At 32.4% G+C, this 23,570-nt stretch overlaps 1 protein-coding gene across 1 annotated transcript; it reads left to right on the top strand.

Moving 5' to 3' along the window:
* Positions 1 to 14,582: 14,582 nt before the first annotated feature.
* Positions 14,583 to 15,512, top strand: LOC141517099 (olfactory receptor 4S1). The gene has a single exon (XM_074228016.1). The coding sequence runs from the start codon at positions 14,583 to 14,585 to the stop codon at positions 15,510 to 15,512; it is 930 nt and encodes a 309-aa protein (XP_074084117.1).
* The last annotated feature ends 8,058 nt before the right edge of the window (positions 15,513 to 23,570 follow it).

Genomic DNA, 23,570 nt, shown 5'->3' with positions numbered 1-23,570 from the left:
CACCAGCCTCACTTTGTCTTCTACAGTCAACTGAGTCTGGTGGCCCAATATAAATCAGGACAACTGGAGATGGTCCTGGATATGAGGTAATCAGGGTTAAGTGACTTGCTCAAGATCACACAGTTAGTAGGAATCAAATGTCTGAGACTGGATTCAAACTCTGTCCTCCTGATTGCAAGACCAGTACTCTATCTACTGTGCCACCGAAGCTGCCTCTATGAAGAAATTTAAGCTGTTGAAGGATAGGTGAAAGCAATACTCAAGGAATCTACTATACAGTTCCAGCACAAAAAGTTTGAGTAGAACTCAAACAATCAAAATGAGCAACAATAACAACAAAACCCCAAACAAACAAAAACTAAAAGAGTATTAACCATAGAAAGCTACTGTACAGAGGTGAAAAAAAAGTCACCTCAGTAGGAAAAAAGAAGTGAAAGGAGTCTATGAATTGGATTCAAATCTGAAGCCTCATAGAAGAGTTTTAAAAAGACTAAAAAAAGAAGAGAGGAGAAAGAAAAATGGAAAAAAGAAATGTAAGCCGGGGCGGCTAGGTGGCACAGTGGATAAAGCACGGGCCCTGGAATCAGGAGTACCTGGGTTCAAATCCCATCTCAGACACTTAATAATTACCTAGCTGTGTGGCCTTGGGCAAGCCACTTAACCCCATTTGCCTTGCAAAAACAAAACAAAACAAAACCTAAAAAAAAAAAAAAAAAGAAATGCGAACCAAGCAGGAAAATTATGACAAATTGACCAAAGAAATCAACGCTTTTAAAAGTAAAAATAACCAACAGGCAAAAGAATGTAACTCTCTTCAAAAAATGAAATCGACCAACTGGAAAAGGATGCTAATTCATCTAAAACTCAAATTGGCCAACTGGAAAAGGAATGTGACTCAGCAAAAAATAAAATTAACCACCTGGAAAAATAAACAAAAAAGCTACCTGAAGACAACAAAATCCTAAAAATAAGAATTTTACAATTAGAAACTAATACTGCTATGAGAAACCAATATTCTATCAAACAAAATAAAATGACTGAAAAAATTGAAGCAAACCTGAAGTATCTTTTTAGGAAAATCAAACAATGTAGAAAAGAGATACAACAGAAATCATTTTCAAATCATTGGTTTACCAGAAAAACTAAATCAAAAAAAGAACCTGGAAAATATATTTCAAGAAATTATAGAGGAAAATTGTCCAAATATATTACAGCAAAAAGACAAAATAGCCCTTGAAAAATACACAAACCTCCAGAAAGGGACCCCAGGATAAATGCTCCAAGGATTATCAGTCAAATTCCAGAATTCTGAAGTGACTTTCGAATAATTCTACTGCCTGCATGCAGCCAAAAAGAAGTAACTTAAATACAAAGGAAGCATAATTAGACTTACAAAGGACTTGCCAGTTCAACAATGAAGGATCAGAGGGACTGGAGTACAGTTTTTCAGAGGGCAAAGTACCTTGAATTACAAGCAAGAATCTACTACCCTGCAAAATTTGGCATATTCTGTCATGGGGAAAGATGGCTATTCAACAACATAGAGGACTTCCAATATTTCCTGATAAAAAGACCAGAAATGAAAAGAGAATTTGATCTTTAAAAACAAGACTCAAGAGATGCATAAAAAGGTAAATGGAAAGAGGAAAAAAAAAACCAAATGTTTGTCAACATCATTAAATTGTATACAACTCTACAAGGCAATTGTAACTCTTGAGAACTGCCTTTCTCTCAGAATAGTTAAAAGTTTGAATGTAGCTGAAGAGATTGTGCTTAGAGAATATGTGTATGGTTGGTTTTTGTCTTTCTATTGAAGAAGACCAAAATGACATCCATATAGTTGACATAAATTAGAGAGCATCTAACTGTGACTAATCAGATCAATATGATCTAAGAATCCTCTATCATATGTTGTGCACAAAAATCCAGGTGAAAAGATAGGGTCTTTACTCTAAACTTATGTGTCTCATATTTCCTTTGATCTACTTTACTTCTGTCTTGATCATAGAACTCAGAACTTCCAATGTCCTCCATAACTTACAGTCAATTGTAAAGTTCTTAAGAGAGACCTTCAGAGTGCCCCAGTACTTAGAGTACTAAGTGACTTTACATTTAATTAAATCAGAAATAATTTTAATTTACTCATTACTTAAAGGTTTGTTGTACTATTGGGTAGTACTTAGAAGCTTTGGACATAAAAGATTACGAAGTGATTTTATCTTTTTATTTTAAGATGTTGCAAGGCAATGGGGTTAATTGGCTTGCCCAAGGCCACACAGCTAGGTAATTATTAAGTGTCTGAGGCTGGATTTGAACTTAGGTCCTTCTGACTCCAGGGCTAGTGCTCTATCTACTGCTGCAGTTGTTTTATTTTAATCCATACTTTAGCTAATTCGGATTTAAGTAATATGGTTGAGAAACTAAAGGGGGGAGTGTAGGACAGAGTATGCTTGCAGGGGTACAAATGGTTCATTAAATGATTTGACTTTGCATATTGTTTTGTCTCATGAGGATTGTATGATAATAGAATATACTTGAAAAGGGGTAAGGTATAAAGTAATTGTGATTTGATGTGATTCATGACTCAAGTATTTTTCTTATGAGACAGAAGAGGGGAGGGTACTTAATGACTGAGGCAATGCTGTTTATCAATCAACCTTTGATTGTACTTTATAGATAGTACTTTGAGCTTCTTAAGTAATCAATTAATCAACTTTTGTATTTTTTGATAACACTTTTATAGTGCTTCTATCAGGTCAGATTAAAGGAGTATAATTTGATGAAAGGGATCAGACAGGGTTAAAATAGTAGAAAGGAGGAGGTTAGGCATTAGTGGATAAATAACCTCAGGTGAAGAAGCACAAAGACTTATTATAATAGACAGAAAGCAGGGAAGGTGTGAACACTGAATAAACTCTTTTCAATAGATTTGGCTCCAGAGGGAATAAGAAGCATTCTCAATTGGTTTTAAAACTCTATCCTTCTCTACAGGGAAGTAGTGGGGGAGGAAGGATAAGAAAAAGGAAGAAGAAATTGATAAAAGGGAAAGCAAAGGTACAAGTGAAAGTAAATTGAAAGTTAACATTTAAAAGAAAAGTTAAAGGGGTAAGGGAGCAAAACATTGGTGAGAAGAAATAAGAGAACAGGAAAGAGAAAATTGCAAATGGGAAATGATAACATGAAGGGATCTGGAATAAGAACTCCTAGCTTCTCTTGATGAAGTTGGAAAAAACCATTGAACTATTAACTGGATTAATAAGTAGAAATTTAAGTTCCATATTGTAGACTTGGTCCTCAATTGGACAAAGTGAAAATTTTACACATCCCTAATTGACTCACTATGTACTAATCTTTGTCTTTTTCAAATATTTTCACCCCTTCTCAAAGTACCATGAATACTCCAATGCCCACCGTCTCAAGTAAGAACTTTATATAGCATATGGCAAAAAAATGAATCATTTCTTTTCTCCACAACCCTGATGTTATTAAAATGTCATCTGCAACCATCTCCTTTTTAACTCCAGTCTTCCATAATCCTCTGTAAAAGGTATGATATTTCACCCCATCTTTTCTAATAAATTATTCCCTTTCTAATCACTACTTGAACATTGACCTTTTTCCTAATAGTTACAAATTTGTCAGTCTCTTCCATTCTCACAAAGCTCTTACTGCTTACAGCCATCTCTGTTAGGTTTTTTCCTATATCTCTTCTCAATTTTGTAATTAAATTTTGTGAGAAAACTGATCACAGTGGCAACTTCACATTGATTCTTTTTAATTTCTTAACTTTCTACAGACTTCTGTGTTTGTTATTCAACCAAAACTGATTTCTCAAAATTTCCTAATGATCTATGATTAGTTCATTCTAATGGCCTTTTCTCAACCCTCATTCCTACCTGACACAGTTGATTACTATTTACTTGACACTCTTAACTCTCTATGTGTATTTTCCCATTATTATTGGTTCCCCTCCTACTTTTCTGACTGCTCCTTACCAGTCTCCATTGCTGAATTGTGCTCTATCACAGAAACTACCATGCGTGATTGATATAATTCTCCTAGGTTCTTTTCTTTCTGGTTCATTATTTTCTTCCTTCTCTATATTATTTTAACTAGTTGAAATTGTTAGCTTTCCATGGATTTAAGAATTAGCTTTATACTGATTCAAAAATTTACTTATCCAGACACTACAGGTCTTTAAAACCTTCATCATCCAATACAAAACTGAAGAGGTGAGTAAAAAGTTAAACAAAAACAAAAACGAAATATAAGTTAAAATGACCAAGCCGTTTATGTCCTTAGACAGGAAGAAAATACTTGTAATTCTTGTGTACAGTTTTCTATTAGGACAGTTGAAAGGGGTATATTTAGACAGGTTTGGGTAAAAATTGGTAATTATGTGATAATATTTATAACTCTTAAGAATTACATTTCCATTAGAACAGTTGAAATGTTTAAGACATATAAAACAATTGAGATGTGAGGAGGGAGAAGAAAGAAGGCACAGAAAAGGAAAAATAGTAGCCCATGAAGAGACACAAAGGACCTCTTAAAGAAGAGAGAAAGAAGGGAGAGGGTAAGCATTGAGTAAATCTTACTCTCAACAGATTTGACTTAAAGAGGGAATAATTCACATTCCCAATTGGTCTTAAAATTTCTTCCTATCCTACAGGGAAATAGGAAGGAAAAGCAGAAAAAAAAAGGGGAAAGAAGCTAATGATAGAAGGGAAAGAAGAAGAGATGCAAAAAATAAAAGAAGAAAGGGGAAGTAAAAGGAGGGGGACTGATATAAAGAAGAGTAGATTGAGAGAAGTGATAGAAGCAAAACACTGGTGAGGAAGGATGGGATGAAACAAGTGCAAATAGAAGGTAGATAGGATAGAGGAAAATACAGAGCTAGGATAGAGGGAAATAAAGAGATAGTTATTATAACTAAATCTGAAAGGGACGAACTCTTCTGTAAAAAGAGAAATTAATAGCAATATGTATTAAAAATCAGAATTCTACAATTTTTTTTTACTAGTAACATTTGAAGCAGAGAAATGCAGTAGAGTAAGGTAAAAGGCTAGAAGAGAATATAATATGCTTCGGTTGAAGTTAAAAAAATAAAGGGAAGGAATTCTAATCACATACAAAGTAAACATAAAACTAGATAAAATAGATAAGGAATGAAATATCATCTTCCTAATAGGTATCATGGGAAATGAAGTAATATCATTATTAAACATATTTGCACCAAGTAATATAGCATCTAAATTCTTACAGGAGAAGCTAAATGAGTTACAAGAAGACATAAACAGCAAAACTATAATGGATGGAGATCTTCCTTTCTCAGAATTAGATAATTCCAATCACAAAATAAATAGAAAAGTTAGATATGATTAGATCTCTAGAGAAATTGAATGGGGAAAGAAAGAAATATACTTTCTTCTCTGTGGTACATGCCTACTACCTAAAAATTTGCCATGATTAATCAGGGTACAAAAACCTCTAAATCAAATGCAGAATGTCAGAAATATTAAATGCACCCTTTTCATATCATGATACAATGAAAATTACATGCAATAAAGGATCATAGAAAGACAGACCATACATTAATTGAAAACTAAATAGACTAATGTTAAGTAATTAGTGGATCAAACAGCAAATCATAGACATGACCAACAATTTCATCTAAGACAACAATAGTAATGAGACATCATACCAAAACCTGTGAGATGCAGATGTATCTCAAACTACCAGCAAGCATTAAATGTAATGAGATTAAATGAGATAAATTATTTAAAAGATCAGGGGTGAAATATGGATACCCACTATTATTCAATATTCTATTAGAAATATTAATTTTAGCAATAAGTGAAAACAAGGAAATTAAAGGAATTAGAATAGACAATTAGGAAACAAACTCTCATTCTTTGCAGATTATATAATGGTGTACCTAAAAATTCTTAAAAGCAATCAACTAAAGAACAACTTGTAACAATGGACAATATTATCAAAGTTTTAGACTACAAAATAAATCTATATAAATCATCAACATTTCTATATGTCCCCAACAAAGACCAGTAGCAAGAGAATGAACACGAAATTCCATTTATTGCAACTGCAGGCAACATGAAATGCTTGGGAATCACCTGCCTAGACAATACTAGAAACTATATGAATACAATTGTAAAACACTTTTCACACAAGTAAAGTTAGATCTAAACAACTGGAAAATTTTCATATGCTAAATAATAGATCTAGCTAATATAACATAAAGACAATTCTCCCTAAATTAAATCATTTATTTCGTGCCATAACAATCAAACTCCAAAAAAAATTATTTTACAGAGCTAGAAAAATTATAGCAAAATTGATCTGAAGGAGAAGAGGTCAAAAATATAACAAAAAATTCACAAAAAAATACAAAAGCAGATAGATGGACTACATTTACCTGATCTAAAATTATATACCATCAGTTATCAAAACTGTCTGGTACTGGCTAAGAAATAGAGTGGTGGGTCAGTGGAATGTATTAGTTACAAAAGTAAATAAGCATATTAATCTACTATTAGATAAACTCAAATTCCAGCTTTTGAACTAAGAACTCACAATTTGACATAAATTGCTATAAGAATTGTAAAAAAGTGTAGCAGAAACTTGGCATAGAGCAACATCTCATGCCCTATACTAAGATAAGACAAAATGGGTCCAGGATTTAGACATAAAGAGTGATACCATAAACCAATTAGAAGAACAAGGAGTAGTTAATCTGTCATAACTATGGAGAAAGAGATGAGTGAATGTTTGACCAAACAAGAGATTGAGAACATTATAATTTGAAAAATGAATAATTTCTATTATATTAAATTAAAATGGTTTTTCACAAATAAAACCAATGCAAACAAAACTAGAAGGAATGAAAAAGCTGGAAAACAATTTTCATAACAAGTGTTTCTGATAAAGAACTCATTTCTAAAATGTACAGATAACTAAGTCAAATTTATAAGGATCTAAGGTATTCTCCAACTGGTAAACGATCAAAGAAATTGAACAGGCAGTTTTCAGATGAAGAAATTAAAGCTATTAAACATATGAAAGCATATTTCAAATCATTATTGATTAGAGTAATGCAAATTAAAACAACTCTGAGGCACCACCTCATACCTATCAAATTTAAAATGATGTATTTTGGAGAAGATATAGAAAAATCAGAATATTAATATATTGTTAGTAAAGTTGTGAATTGATTCAATCACTCTGGGGAGTGATTTGTAACTATACCCAAAGGGCTATAAAACATCTTATATATACTCTTTGATCCAGCAATATTACTATTAAGTCTACATGACTAATATGGTAATATTTTAAGATGATTGTTCATGTATAGCCTCTAAAAATTGCTTGCAATCTTGGGGAGGGGAGCAGAAAGGGAGGAGGTGAAAAAATTTGAAACTCAAAATCATTTAAAAATGAAATTTGAAAACTATCTTTACATTTATTTTAAAAAATACCCAGGTTAACAAAAAATAAATATAGTTTTATTCTAGTTCCACATACTTATTTAAGTTCAGCTGACCAATCTCCACATTTCTATCACTGTGACATCTCTCATCAAAATCATTCTATTTACTCATATAGCTTCTACAACAGTCTAAGTTCTTATATACGCTCTATTAGATTATTTAAACAATTTCCTAATTAAATCTCTCAAATCTCTTTTCAGTGGAACATATCATACAAACTGTTGTTAATGTGAGTTTTTTGACATGAATGAGAATCTTTTATGATATATCACTTTTATGTTTCATGTTTTCCCCTCAGTTTACTGAGTTCAAGCATCATTTGTTCTTCATAGTTTTGAAATCCCTATCTAAGTTGGTCGCAATTAATTTTTCTAACCACATTGGAAATTTTCTTTTATCTAGACAATCAACCTTAGTGTCAAGACATTTTATCACATGCAAAGAAATCAACTATTGGTAAAACATATCTTCTATTTCTTCTTAAAGGTTTATTAAGTTCATCTCATGAATTTACACAATAAATCCAGAAAGGTACTTGTCAAATAGAATATAAATTATAAAATTTGTGAGAGGGAAGCTTAAAATGTAGAAAACTGTTAATTAAAGTAACTAATTAAAATAGAATATTGGATTTTAATGCAACATAGTTTATAAAACATTAAAAGATAGACCTGGACTCATGATAAAGAAAGCAATTCATCGCAGAATCAGAGCCATTGAAATCTGAACACAGACGGAAGTATATTTTTTTACTCTCACAATTCTTGAGGTTTCTCATCAAATTGGGGTGGGGGTGGGGAGGGGGGGTTATGTTTACTCTCATAACAAGATTTTTATAATAATATAAAATAAAAAATCAGAAGGAAAAAGAGAAAAAAGAAAACACGTAACCACATCAAAAGCAAAAATGCTTAATGTGTCATGAGTAATCATAAAATTGACATACACAGTTTAACAAAAAGACCTGGTATGGACTTTATAAATCTGAACATTGGAGGTAATCTACACCTTGGAACATAGTCCCCTAGAATTTTAGAAGACTTGAATAATCATCTGATCTAATGTTGCCATTTTGTACTCGAAAGAACGGATACGATCCCATGACAGTCTCACAAAGCATTTGATTTATTGCTTTGGTGATTGTCTACACTTGACAAAACAATGGAGAAAATAATAACAATGCAGAATAAACTTATGAGTGTGCTGCAGATTTTAAGAGAGACTGTTGTCAAATGCTGACCTTTAAACCCTAAATTCCTCTCCTTTTTATTTTTGCATCTCTAATGTCTGGAAGCAACACCTTGTATGTGATTGTTAGGAAATGAATGTTTCCTGAATTGCTGAAATAAATGAATGGATCACTTGATAAACAATCTAACATTCCCCAATTTAGCATAGAAGTTCATGGCAACCCTGCCAATAAAAAAGTCCAAGCATAATGAAGAGTTCACCAGGTTTATTCTACTATCTTGGTGCCAATTGGCGCCGAAGTTAATTTCTTTAAATTGGGATGTAATACACTGGGGGTCTCATTACCATATCTCTTGATGAAATGGAAGAGATGCAGCTTCCATGGAAGAAGACTTAAAACCCTAGTGTTGATCAAGAGAGAAAAGACATAATTGTCTCACTGAACCAATTCCTTTAAGTAAAAAATCCAATACAATTCTTTCTGGGTTTGATTGCAGGACAAATCATTTCCCCCCATCATAACAGGAGGTTATCAGGAAAAGGAACCTGTCTGGATGCATTATCTGAAGTTGACACAATTCAATTTAAGGACCAACAAAGAATGAAAACTACTAAAACTGTTTTGCTTTCTTCTTCTTTTGTACAAGGTCATCAACTGAAGGAGCTCCTGAGCATTATCTAAAATTTCACTTTTCTACTTATGAATACATCAAATGTGAGTTGGGTTTTTTTGGACCAATTATTTCCCACTGGTTCTTTTCAATCCTAAGTTTTCTGTTCATTCCTTTTGGGTTGACATGATCTTTTGGGAACTTCATCCATTGGTGATATGAGTCTTATTAAAAAAACAAGGAAAACAGTGTTAGACTCAAAAACATCTGCGTACAAATTCCAGCTCATTTCCTTATATTCAACTAAATTGTTTTCCCTATTTGGGCTGCCAAAGAAGGAGATTGTATCATATGATTCCCAAATTTTTTGCTACTATAATATTCAGGAACTTTCCTGAAGTGACCTTTTTGGTAGTTGATGAAGGTAGAAGGAAAAATGAGCCAAAAGTTAGTCCCTAATGTGGTGGGCAAAAAATGACTAAGCTTGGCGATCTTCCTGAGTTACTAGCTTGAATATGCAATAGACAAAGTGGTAAAATGTGAATAGCAATAATCTTAGAGCCAAGAGGTGAACAAATAAACAGATCAGCCTTTAAGAACAAAGATTAGACCTGGAAAGGATATCAAGATGAACAGATCTTTACCCCTCATTTTACAGATAAGGAAACTGAGAGCCCCAGAGAAGGGAGGTGATTTCATCAGAGTTATCTAGCTACCATATATCAGAGACAATAAAGTCATCTTGACTCAAAGTCAGTAATCAGTTATCACATAATGCTGCCTTCAAATACCACTCTTCCACCCATTTAACCCAAATTAAATGCTTCTAATGTGTTGCTGGCTTATAATATAATATAGTTAAATTTGTTTGAACTATGTTTAAACCTGAATCTAAGATTTTACTTGAAATCTAGAGGCACCTCCCTATAAACATAGTAAATTTTATTATATGATTTAAAGACTGATTTGATATATCTTTATTTTTCTCCCTCATTATGATATTATATATATATATATATTAAAATATAGTATTATACTGAGACTCTTTGTTATATCACAGAAAATGAATAAACTTATTTAGATGATTTTTGAAGAATCAAAATGTTAATATAATGAATTCCCTTTTCCCATTAAGTTCAGTGGGGCAACTGAACATTTCAATTAAATACTTATTAACTCTGGAATTCTGGACAAGTCATTTATTTTTCTGCTCACTTCAGTTTTCTCATCTGTAAAATAGATGTAATAATAGCACTTATCTCCCAGTGCTATTGTCAGCATTAAATGAGAAAGTATTTATAAATCCTTAGTACAATGTTTTCTCATACAAGATTATATATATATATATATATATATATATATATATATATACATATATATATATACAAGTTATAATTTCTTTACTATTTTCACAAAATAATTTATTAATTGGCAACTTATGATATCTTATTGAAAGCAATATCCAAACTTGGAAAGATAAAGTAAAAACATCTGTGCCCCATGTCTGCTTAACCCAAATCTCTATAATTATGAATGTATATATGTACTTCAATGTCTATTTGTAAATGTATATTCATATTAAAATATATATGTCATACTGCTCTAATATATTTTGACTCTTTAGCAAGTTTCATACTGTGGATATGGTGGAGGAAGGACTATTTGATTTTTTTCATGAATGTGGTTATTTGTCAGTGAAGAATTTCCTCTAACAAAATTGATCAACACCTTTTCAGAAACATAAAGTCTTTGATTAATCACTTAGAGATCTAAATTTTCATGGCACTGAGACTAACTCTTTATCCACTATGACCCTCAATGGCGGAATATAGCAATTCTTTCTCTGCCTTCATGGAGTGTGTCACAAAGATACTATAACATGGAAATAATTATAGTTCAAAATAACATTTCTGGAAAATATTCAATGTTAAATCAGGAAATCTTCATATTAATTCAGATATGAATGGTAGCTTAGCTTTCACCTATATCAACCATCTACCTATTATTTTGATATTTTCTGCAGTATCTTTTACATAGGATTATATAGCTCTTTCAAAAAATACTTCCAATAATAGGGAATAAACTGTCTTATAAGATAAATAATTTAAATATGAATTATTTTAATGATTAAATTTTCCTAAAACGTTTTATTTTACAAAGGACCATATGCTATAAAGACTTCTGGAATGGGCCCCTCCAGATTATCTGGGTTTAAATTTCAAATATAATATTTTCAGGAAGACTTAACATTTCAAAATATTAGCTCATTTGAACCATACACTAAGCGAGTTAGTTAATATTGGTATAGTCACAATTTACTAATGAAAAAAAACTGAAGATAAGTAACTTACACATGGCTACAGAAATAATAATTATGATTTTTATGATTTATTATTTATTTGATACTAAATGCTCTCTGATATTTTGCTAAAATTTTAATAAAGCAAGTCATTTATGATCATCTCTTTTTCATGAATCTTAGCTCTTTTTTCGCAATTTCTTTATTGAGTTTTACAAATTGTAATTCTAAAGTCTAGAATAGATCTTGCACATAATTTAAATATCAGATTCCTCATAATTCATCAACTTTTTAAGGAGTATCAATTATGTATCCTAATATGCAATGGGCTTCAGAGAAAGAGGTACAAAATGAAATGATCCTTGGCCTCCAAGAGCTTATATTCTATGGGCACAGCATTGATTCAATTTTGCAATAGGTGGATTAGCCATTACAAAGATCGTGCACTCTTTTCCCTCATGCTGATTGTGTGATTCAACCACTACATAAGAGAATCTATTCAATGCTCTAACATCTTCTTAAAAAAGAAAATATTCCACTTTCCTTTTGGGAATCATTTTATTAAAAGAAACATTTAACTAGATAGGAAAGAGATCCCCAGAGAGAAAAATAATTGCTTCTTGGCAATTATCTGTGCCTACAATAGTATAAAATCTCAGGATTCCAAGATTCTATCTGGATTCAGATAAAATCCCTCACTTGGATTTGTCTTTTTCTGAATTTGTCAATGGCATTATAGGATTTAGAACTAAAAGGAGCTGCAGAGAATAGATAACATAATTTAACTCACCATGTTTCAAGTAAGAAAACTCAATCAAGGAAAGGGTAAAAGTCATCTTACTTTTAAATAACACATTCTTGATTTGAAGTCCAAATTTAGTCCTCCATCCAATACAACATATTTATGACTTTCGTAGAAATCCCATCTTTCTTTATGGAGCCTCCCCCAGTGTGGTAGAACTAAATCAGATTAAGGGAATAGTAACCCCTAACCTTCAACCATATAGGAATGCTAAATTAGAAGGTTCCAGGAGATGCTATAAAACAACATAGACTTAAGAATTAAAAAAAGGCATCAGAAAATTAAATTCATTGCAGCTGCCTGTGGAGAAATATAAAAAAATCTTTTGCATAACTTTTGTTTTGCAAAATTTAGTTCCCTGAATATTTGATGAGAATATGGAAAAATAATTTCAAAGAAAGTAAAATATCCTGCTCTGCCCTCTCTGCTACCACAGTTCAACATTAAATATTTAAGTAATTTAATTGTATCCATTTCAAACAGTTTTAAATACACAAATTCAACATTTGAATTTTAATTGAACTTAATATATTAAAACTTAGGAATAACTAAAGGGAAATGGGAAAGGAAATTAAATGAGAAATAGGAAGAATATATTTCAAAGCATATAGTTAGTCAAACAATAAATATTTATTCATTCCTACTATCTCTCAGAAGCAGTGCAATGGGCCAGATATAAAAAAGTAAAATAGATGAAGATGGGTCTGGCCTTGATGAGTTTACAATCTAATGAGGGAAGAAAATATACAATAAGAAGCTTAAAAGTGTTTGAGGAGAATGAAGGAAGGGTATCTGTGGGGTCATGATGATGATGGAGTTTAGCCTGAAAAAAGTGGTGGGACATTAAAAAATTATTGATCTGGGAAGCCTCTTCAAACAGAAATTTTATACAATGGATTCATTTTGTAGTAAAATATTTGTAATTTATTTTTGTTTGCTACCTATAAAACCCTGCATTCACATTATGTATAATATTTTATTTATAATGAATCAAAGTAAACATCAATTTTGTAAATGAAAATGCACAAAATAATAAATATTTAAATAAAAGTAATAAACCAAAATGTTACATGAAATTTTATATGATAAATGAATATATGAAAATTTACAGAGATAGACTTGGGATTTGTTTAGAAATTGTATTAATTAGGTAATCCTGTGGTTTAATATGTTTGAGGATATAGAAACTGCATTTTGACTCCCTTTCTTTGTTTAGGCAAGGCATACAAAATGACATTTTCTCTACCTGTTGCCTTTTAATTTCAACTTTTGAAATCCTTTAAAGTGGCATCTATGGTTTCAAGATTGTAGCCTTTGCTAGTGAGTGACAATGTTGGTGGTAATTTTGCTAAGGGCTTCAGAGATCTTTCAGGCATTTTTTTCTCATTTGCTTGGAGTAAGTATTTCAGTTCTTGGAAGTGACAGTCTTGCATAACCTCTATTCAAATAAAAGTTGTAGTTCTTTATAGACTGTAGTATTCAATTAAAGTCCTTTGTTCACTTAAACAACAGTCTGTGTAGGACCGTATTTAATTTTATATGGAACATGAGTTGATCGAAGACTAGATTGCTTCTTTTGTATCTTTCATCTTTTTTGTATGAATTTATTCATATACCTTTTATATATGTATTCTTTTATCACAAGTAAAAATCACACATGTATCTATTCACAGTATCCAATAATCATATATGCATCAGTGTTTGTTTGAATATACATGTATATGTATGTCTGTGTATATGCAAACACACATACCTATACATATTTACATAATTTATTGAAGACTGTGAGAGGATATGTGTATGTGTATCATCTCAAATATAATTTGTGAATCATTGTGATTGTAAATGAATATATATTAAAAACTTATATTGAAGATGTCATATAATCCATTCATAATCTATATATGATGATATAAATGCACAGTGCACACACATATGTGTGGTATATGTATATATGTATGAATTGAAGAGATGATGTGTTAGAGATTGTGAATGGATGGGTTTAACAATATTATCTGTTATGTCTTCCATTCTGAAAGTTAATAAATGGCCATAGGATCCAAGCCTGGCAGAGGAGGTGTGGATGCTCTCCCTAATAACATTGTTTGTATTTCTTGTAATTCCAGGTATAAATCACCAGTGCCTTAAATGTTTAGGTATCCTTCCTATTAATGGAAAACCAGAACAACGTGACAGAGTTTGTTTTGTTTGGACTCTTTGAAAGTCGAGAAATGCAGCATGCTTGCTTTGTAGTGTTCTCTGTCATTCATGTGCTTACCGTCCTGGGAAACTTGCTTGTGGTGATCACCATAAATGCCAGCAAGACCCTTACTGCCCCCATGTATTTCTTCCTCAGTCACTTGTCCTTTGCAGATATGTGCTACCCTTCAGCCACCACCCCAAAGATGATTGCGGACACTTTTGTAGAGAGAAAAACTATCTCTTTCAATGGCTGCATGACTCAACTGTTTTCTGCCCATTTCTTTGGTGGAACCGAGATCTTCCTCCTCACTGCTATGGCCTATGACCGCTATGTTGCCATTTGTAAACCACTGCACTATACAACCATTATGGACCGGCGGAAATGCAGCCTACTGACTGGGGCTTCCTGGGCTGCTGGCTTCCTTCACTCCATTCTACAAACCCTCCTAACTGTCCAGCTCCCTTTCTGTGGTCCAAATGAGATTGACAACTTTTTCTGTGATGTCCACCCACTGCTGAAGCTTGCATGTGCTGACACTTATTTGGTGGGGCTGATTGTTGTAGCCAACAGTGGCATGATCTCACTTGTTTCCTTCATCATCCTCATCATCTCATATATTGTAATATTGTTAAACTTGAGAAGTCAGTCATCAGAGGGGAGGCGCAAGGCCCTTTCTACCTGTGGCTCCCACATTGTCACTGTATTCCTGGTTCTTGTACCTCCCATGTTTATGTACATCCGTCCCTCTACCACACTGGCAGCTGACAAACTAGTTATCTTGTTCAACATTGTGATGCCCCCATTGCTTAACCCTCTGATATACACTCTGAGAAATAATGAAGTCAAAAATGCCATGAGGAAACTATGGAGTATACAAATGACATCTGAAAAGAAATGAACTGATATATGATTTACTCTTTTCTATCCAAATCTAGAAATATGTGACAGTAAACCTTTTCTTATATTGACTTCTGGAGGCTCCATATTTGTCTATTTCTGACTTGACATATGGACTCATAGGGATTAAAAGATTGCTAGTGATCATAGCTGCTCACATTAGAATGATGTTTAATACATTTAGAAGCATTTTTGGAATCTATTCATTTCCTCATGAGAATTTTTAAGAAAGAACTAAAGTGCATGAGAAAGTGAAAATGCATTAATAATAATAAATTTGCTTAGCAGATTAAATAACAGAGATAGATAAATTTGTGTTTCCTTCTTCCTTTTTGGCTCTCTCTCTCTCATTACTCTCTCTCTCTCTGTCTCTCTGTCTCTGTCTCTCTGTGTATGTTTCTCTATTCTGTCTCTGTCTGTCTCTCTGTCTTTCTCTGTCTCTCTCTGTTTCTGTCTTTCTCTCACACTCACACACACACACACAGACACTTTACAAGACAATATAGAGAAAGTTTAATAAGTAATCGATATCATAACTGTATAGATAACTCTAGCAGAACAGCACTTGAAGGAAGCTGGTTACCAAAGTATGTAATTCGAGAAATTTTGGTTCTGCTTTCTATACCAATACTTCTGTTCTGCTTTAGCACATTTCCCATAATTTCCATTTTTTTTTGAGGAAGCTTTGAAATAGTGTAATGATCAGAGTTCTAAATTGGAAGTTGGGAAAACCTCCTTTTGAATCCTGTCTCAACACCGATTAATTAGTGAAAGATTTTAAATTATATTTGATGATTTTTCTGCCTCCAGTTTTTTCTTCATATATCTCACATATACATAATTTTTCTATAGTTTCCCCCATTAGACTAACATTAGTGAATGTTAACTGATTAACAGTCTATCCTCAACTTGCTTAAATTCTGCTAGAGGAAATCAAAATGCTGAGCAGTGGTGGCAACTTAGTTGAAGGAGTGACAGTGATGGTGAGTGAGTTAATGAAAATTCATTTGACAATGGAAATTATTATTGTTTTTTGACCGAGGAGGTGAAAATTGGAGATGGTGGTCACTGAACCTGGCAAGATGTTCTCACTGTAAAAACTGTAAAACTGAGATAGAAAAATGACTAGATTAGATGAAGCAATTGCATCTGGGGAGTTCATGTGGATTTAGTGGGTTCACTCAACTCCCTGTTCCCATCCCATTGTTTCTGCCTTGGATTCTTTAAGCTGAGTACATTAAGTACTCCTTCCCTTGTGTGGTAGAGAAGGAATATCTGTTTCTCTATACGGAGAATCACTGTTCCTTATAGGGATAAAAAGAAATCTTTTTGTTTGTTTTTTTTCAAGGTAATGAATGGGGTTAAGTGACTTTTTCCAAGGTCATACAGCTAGGTAATTATTAAGTGCCTGAGACCAAATTTGAACTCAGGTCTTTCTGACTCCAGGTCTGGTACTCTATCCACTGTGCCACCCAGCTGCCCCGAGGAAATGAAGAAATTTAAAACTCTGAAATAAAACTATTATCTGGTAAAAACAATTTTACTTTTTTTGTTGTTTTTAATTGAAATGGCATTTAAAAAATTTTAATTTTAATTTATGGAAGTAAACAATCATTTACAACAAATGCAATTTAAAGAAAAGATAATTGCAAATAAAATTGCAAATTTACTATGTACAACTTGCTCTTCCCTTTAAATATATAACAAAATTATCTTGTAAATTTCACTTTTTCCTCCCATCTCCACCCCTAGACAACCACTGTTAGATAAAAATAGACATATGTTATAAAATTATTCTATACATACTTCTATTAACCAATTCTTTCTCTGGCCACAAATAGTATCTTCCTTTATTTGTCCTTTAAAGTTAATTTGGGTATTTAGAATCGTAAAAATAACTTAGTTATTCAAAATAATTCTTAAAACAATATTGTTGTTAGTACACAGTGTTCTCTTGGTTCTGCTCATTTCATTCTTTAAGATTTCATATAAGTGTTTCAATTATATTTTCCTAAAATAATTGACTCCATCATTTCTTAAAGTACAGTAGTATTCCAAGACAAACATATACCACTTGTTCAAACATTAGTCAGTTGAATGGCATTCCTGTTAGTTCCAGTGCTTTGCCAGCACAAAGAAAGCTTTTATAAACTTTTAAGAACATATAGGTTGTTTTCCTCTTTCCCTAATTATCTTTGGAAATCGATCTAATGGTGGTATTGCTTATCCACAGGTACAGGCATTTTAAAAGCATAATTTCATGTTGCTCTCCAAAATGTTTGAATCAGTTTACAGTTCCACCAATAATGAATTAGTGTCCCAATTTCCCCATATCCTCTCTTAACAATATTTTACTCTCCACTTCTGTGATTTTACCTAACAGTAAATGTGTCCCAATTTTTCCACATCCGCTCTTTTTTCACTCTCTCCTATTATTTTAGCCAACTGGTAGATGTAAAATGATATCTCAATGTTCTTTCCATCAGCATTTCTCTAATCAATAATGATTTAGAGCATTTTTTCATGACTATAAATTGCTATGATTTCTTCATTAGAAAACTTCCTGCTTTTATTCTTTGAGCATTTATCAATTGGAGAATGACAATATAAAAATGCAATTCTATGTAAATTAAACTACTTATGTAGTCTCATACTAATCAAATTACCAAAATTCTATTTTACAAAGCTAGAAAAAAATAGTAACAAAATTCATCTGGAGGAATAAAAAGTCAAGAATATCAAGGGAATTAATGAAAAAATACAAAGGAAGCTGTATCTGATCTAAAATTATATTTTAAAATGACACTCATCAAAACAGTCTGGTACTAAGAAATAGAGAAGTACATCAGTGGGATAGATTAAATAGGAAAGAAACAGTTGTTAATGGCAACATTAATCTACTGTTTGATAAACACAAAGACTTGAGTTTCCAGTATATGAACTCACCATATGACAAAAATTGTTGGGAAAATTGGAAAATGCACATGAAGAACTAGCGTAGCCCATACCCTATATCAGGAAATGAGATTATATTATTAGGAGATCAAGGAATAGTCTATCAGATCTATGGAGAGATAAGGAATTCATGACAAAACAAGAAATAGAGTATATTAGAAATTGTGAAATGGATTATTTAGATTACATTAAATTAAAAAAAGTTTTTGCACAAATGAAACCAAAACAGTCAAAATTAGAAGGAATTCAGAAAACTGAGAAAAAGGTTCATAGTGTTTCTGATAAAGGATAACTGAATCAAATTTAAAAGAATACCAGTCATTTCTCAACTTATAAATAATCAAAAGCTATAAACAGGCAGTTTTCAGATGAAGAAATTAAGGCTATCTGCAGGCATATGGAAAAATAATTTAAATCACAATATGTTAGAGAAATGCAAATTAAAAAGCTTCTGAGGTCTCACCTCACAGTCATCAGATTGACTAAAATGGCAAAAAAAAAGAAAATGATCAATATTGGAAGGGATATGGGAAAACTGAGATACTAATGACGTTTTGGTGAGTTGTAAACCGATCTAATCAACCAGTTCGGAAATCAATTTGGAACAATACCCAAAGGCCAATAAAACTCTGTTTCAGTAGTAGTATCCATCAATATTACTAGTAGGTTGCTGTTTCAAAAAACTAATGAGGAGGGAAAAGCAACACATGTACAAAAATATTGATAATAGGTCTTTGTAGTGTCGAAGAACTGGAAATTGTGGAAATACCCATCAAATGTGGAATGGCTGAACAAGTTATGTTACATGAATGTGATGGATTACTATTTTTCTGTAAGAAATCATGAGCAAGTGGACTTCAGAAAAATCTGTCAAGTCTTGAATGAACTGCTGCTGAGTGAAGTGCTCTATGCAACAGTGCCACAAAACTCATATTTAACTAACTAAACCATATATAAGGATTTCTGTGAACAACATATTGCCTCAGAAAACTCCATTGTATTCCACTGTACATTTATTTATTGTGTTAATCATTGCTCAATCTAGTTCAGTGCATTCAGGAGTATTGCTGGTCATGACCTATAGTCACATGTTTAACACCTTTATTTTATATATAATGCTATTTGCAGAGTATATTAACGTATCAATGCAATATGCCTTTCATTGAAGATATTTGCATACTACTGGTGGGATACAGGAATTCTGTTCTCTGTTACTCTATACTGGTTGTCCACCAAATGTATAATGTCACCTGAGGTTCTCTCTCTCCATTACCACCTTTCCTAGATTCTCCTCCCAACTCAATTAAAAGGGTCCTATCTCCTAACATTACTTATTACCTGTCCATTCTCTATTTATATTTTGTGTGTCTAATTAGTTACATCTTTTTTCCTTATTAAATTGTGAATGTGTGAAAGACAGGGTTTGCTTTTGTCATTCATTTGTATCTTTCTGACATGCAGCACTCAACACAACAACTGACAGGTAAGCAAGTGGTTAATGAATGGTTGTTGGTTGACTGGCATTATTAGATTGGCATTGTCAGGGAGGGTATCCACTTTATGATAATAAGAAAATAATGTGTCTATCTAGTCTCTATGAGAACAAAAGGATCTCAGAGGCCTCTTGCCTAACAAATATTTTGTAGTTATCATTTGTGGTCACAGGATTGGAAAATCTTCAGCTAATCATACATGGAATATAAAACAACCATCAGTGATGTTCAAAGAAATTCTCCCTGGTCTTTGGTGAGACCCAGGAGCTATGAGGTTCTGTCACCCTGATCACTAGATTCAAATAAATCTCTCTATCTCTCTATATAGTGCTTTCTTTTTTAACTGAATTTTCCATTTCCCCTTCTGCTTCTCTTTCTATAAGAGGCATGACCAAAAAGAAGAGAGTTGGGTTAATAAACATTAAACTGAGATCAATGCATGCCATGGAAACAATGGAAAGACTAACAGACTACCTTCTGTGGGGGTGGGGTGAGGGAAGTAAGATTAGGGGGAAGATTGTAAAATTCAAAATAAATAAAATCTTTCAAAAATAAAAAAGTGAAAAAGTAAAAAAAAGTGAAAAAAGATAGCGTAACTTTTTCTGTTTACACTTTTCTTTCAGATTCTTTTTCTTTCCTTGTCTTCACATCCTTAGATATTTCTGTCTTCTTTTCTCTGCTCCTTCCTTTTCTTTTTTTTTTTTTCACTCTAACTTCCTAACAATGCTTGCCCTTTCTTTCCTTGGTATTTTCTGACAAAACTAGGTATCTTCAAGAAATTTTTTTTTAATTTATGGAACAAAATAAACGTTTCAAGATGATTGTATATGCAGTTGCTAATCTACTGTGCACAACTTGGTATTCTTTCAAAAGCATAAGAAAACTACGTAAATTACTTTTTTCTCTAACTATAAAGATGATTAACATTAGTCCACATATATACATATAAATGTAAAATTACAACATAAAGACAATTTTGAAAAACAATTTCTGAAGGAAAGAAAATTTAACTGAAGTCAAAAACTATATTGAGAGCCTATGTGTATAACTTTGGAAAAGTCATCTTACCTTTCAGCCTTCAGTTTCTTCCTAAATAAATTAAGGGATTAGGAATTGATTTTTCTAAGCGCTATCTAGATTAGATAACTATAATGTTCTGAACTTGGTCAGCATTTGTTAGGATGAGTTTTTGTCATTATTGTGATAGGAGTTTATGAACTAAAGGAAAGGGTCTTGTTGATACCTGCGTGTATGTCTTTGAATTCCTTAATAGCACAGGAGAACTCCCTGTTTAAAATAATCTACTGGGAACAGACTACAGGTAAAAAAACTGAGAACCTTTTAGATTTAGATCATTCTTCATAGCCCACTGTACACGGCATCTACTCAATAAATATTTGTGGAAGAAATTTTTGTCAAAATGCTTTGATCATGATAACTGAGGGTTGTATAGTTTCAATGAAGCCAGTCTGAAAATCTCCAATAAAGCCATTTCCTCTCTCTTTTCCTCTCTCTTCCTCTCTCTCTCTCTCTCTCTCTCTCGCTCTCGCTCTCGCTCTTTCTCTCTCTCTGTATGTGTGTGTGAGTGTATATATACACATATCTTTACACATGTATTATGTATGCATGAATGCATATGTTGTGTTTTTGCATAAGTAGGTATATATATGCATGCATGTATCATTGTATGTATATATATATGCATATATATGTATATATATATATATATATATATATATATATGCATATATATGTATATATATATATATATATAATATGCCCAAGTGCTCATTCTTCCTTTATTTGAGGACCTCTAATGAATCAAAAAATGTCTCTAATGAACAATTAATGGTCGACTTCCTATGACAGTTTATTCCCCTTTGGGAAAGCTGTGATTATAAATATTTTTCCCTTTACTCCACCCTAAATTGAACTCAGAAAATTCAGTCATCTTTATTTTTGCCATTCAGAGCCAAGATTATCCAGTGTAATACACCTCTCACAACGCAATCTTTCAAACACTTGAAAACTTCTATCATTCCTCCCTTGAATATTTTATTCAACAAGAAAAAAAATAATTTATTTTTTCCTTAATTCCCACTGTTGCAATACATATTTTATCATTAATCACTCTGTAGATGGAGGTATATATAATTCAACATATTCAAAGATCATTGGAGGTCATGACATCATCATCATCACCATCATCATTATCATCATCATCCACTCTGCTGCATTCCTCCAGAATCCAACTCTCAGTGGATTTGAACAATGTTTAAAGTTCTGTCTTGGGACGCTCATATATTGATCATCAATTCATATTTCTAGAATAAGGTCCAGTAACATTTCATTTTACTTCTGGAATTCTCCTTGAGAGTTACCTATAAACATAACTGCTCTAATACCTTTCCATTTAAAAAAATCAAATCAATTCTGTTATTGTTAATTTGCACAAGGATGTGCAAATCAAATCTCTATGTGTCCAATAACAATTCATTTAGCTTTATCTTCACTTTAAGTGTTGCTTCTTCCCTTAGAATATAAGCTAGGAAGTCAGTTCAACGGGTTCTCCAGAGACAATTTTTAAATTATAAATGTGATGATTTGCAGCTTGAAAGTAAGCAAACACTGCAAAATAGTGATTAATTTATATTTTGTATGTGTGCATATGTATGTATATATACAGATATGCATACATATATGTGTGTACATATATACATATATATATATATATGTATATATATATGACAGCAGTTAGCTGACTGTATCCCTGAATCTTCATCCATTACAAAAATAGATTAAGTTTCTAGACTGGGCCAGGATGCTAGTGTCATTGTAAAATTTGTCATGTTCATGTCCAAGTTTCATAATTTTTAAGTTCTTTCACTTTTCCATGTACCCAGTACCTTCCAATTTTATTGGAATATTGACTTTATTCTCTCTCTCTGTCTCTGTCTCTCTCTCTGTCTCTCTCTGTCTCTCTCTCTCTCTCTCTCTCTCTCTCTCTCTCTCACACACACACACACATACACACACACAAACACCCTCATACCTATCCATATATTTTCCACATACTATATTCATAGATAGGGCAGAATATGATGGATATTTGTGAATTAAGTCTCTAGCTGGATCAGGTATTGGAAGACAAGAGTAGTATAAGAAAGGATGTAATCATATGAACCCTGATCCTTATTTGGTGTCCCCATGCTGGTGAGATTGGTTTTGAGGAGTCAAGGAACCTTGAAACCTAGATGATGAGATCAACCAAAGAGAGGGTGACCTTATTATTTAATCAGTTCATAATTGTCTTCTCCTCACCTTTTATAAGGACATCATTAGAAATTCTCTGCTTTATTTAAAAGCCCCATGAAAGCTTTTATTTGTCTGGTGAGGCACTGCCAATTTTATTTCTTTTGAGATATTTGCACCTTTTTCTTTACTTTTGAAGTAAGTTTTTATTGTTTTAGTTTATTTTTTCAATTAATTTGAAGTTGGAGCCAAGATTATGATATAGATGAACAGACGACTAAGCCCTCCTAAATTCCCCACAAAACTACTTTTAAAATAATGTCATAAAATGAATTCTGGAGTGGCAGAACTAACAAAAA

This window comes from Macrotis lagotis, chromosome 3, assembly GCF_037893015.1.
Source record: "Macrotis lagotis isolate mMagLag1 chromosome 3, bilby.v1.9.chrom.fasta, whole genome shotgun sequence".
NCBI lineage: Eukaryota > Metazoa > Chordata > Mammalia > Peramelemorphia > Peramelidae > Macrotis > Macrotis lagotis.
Note: the sequence above shows the minus strand (reverse complement) of the source record. Positions and strands in the feature narration are given on the sequence as shown.

Bases quoted from the DNA above. Each gene is read 5' to 3' on its own strand.
- LOC141517099 (XM_074228016.1), top strand. From the start codon at position 14,583: ATGGAAAACCAGAACAACGTGACAGAGTTTGTTTTGTTTGGACTCTTT.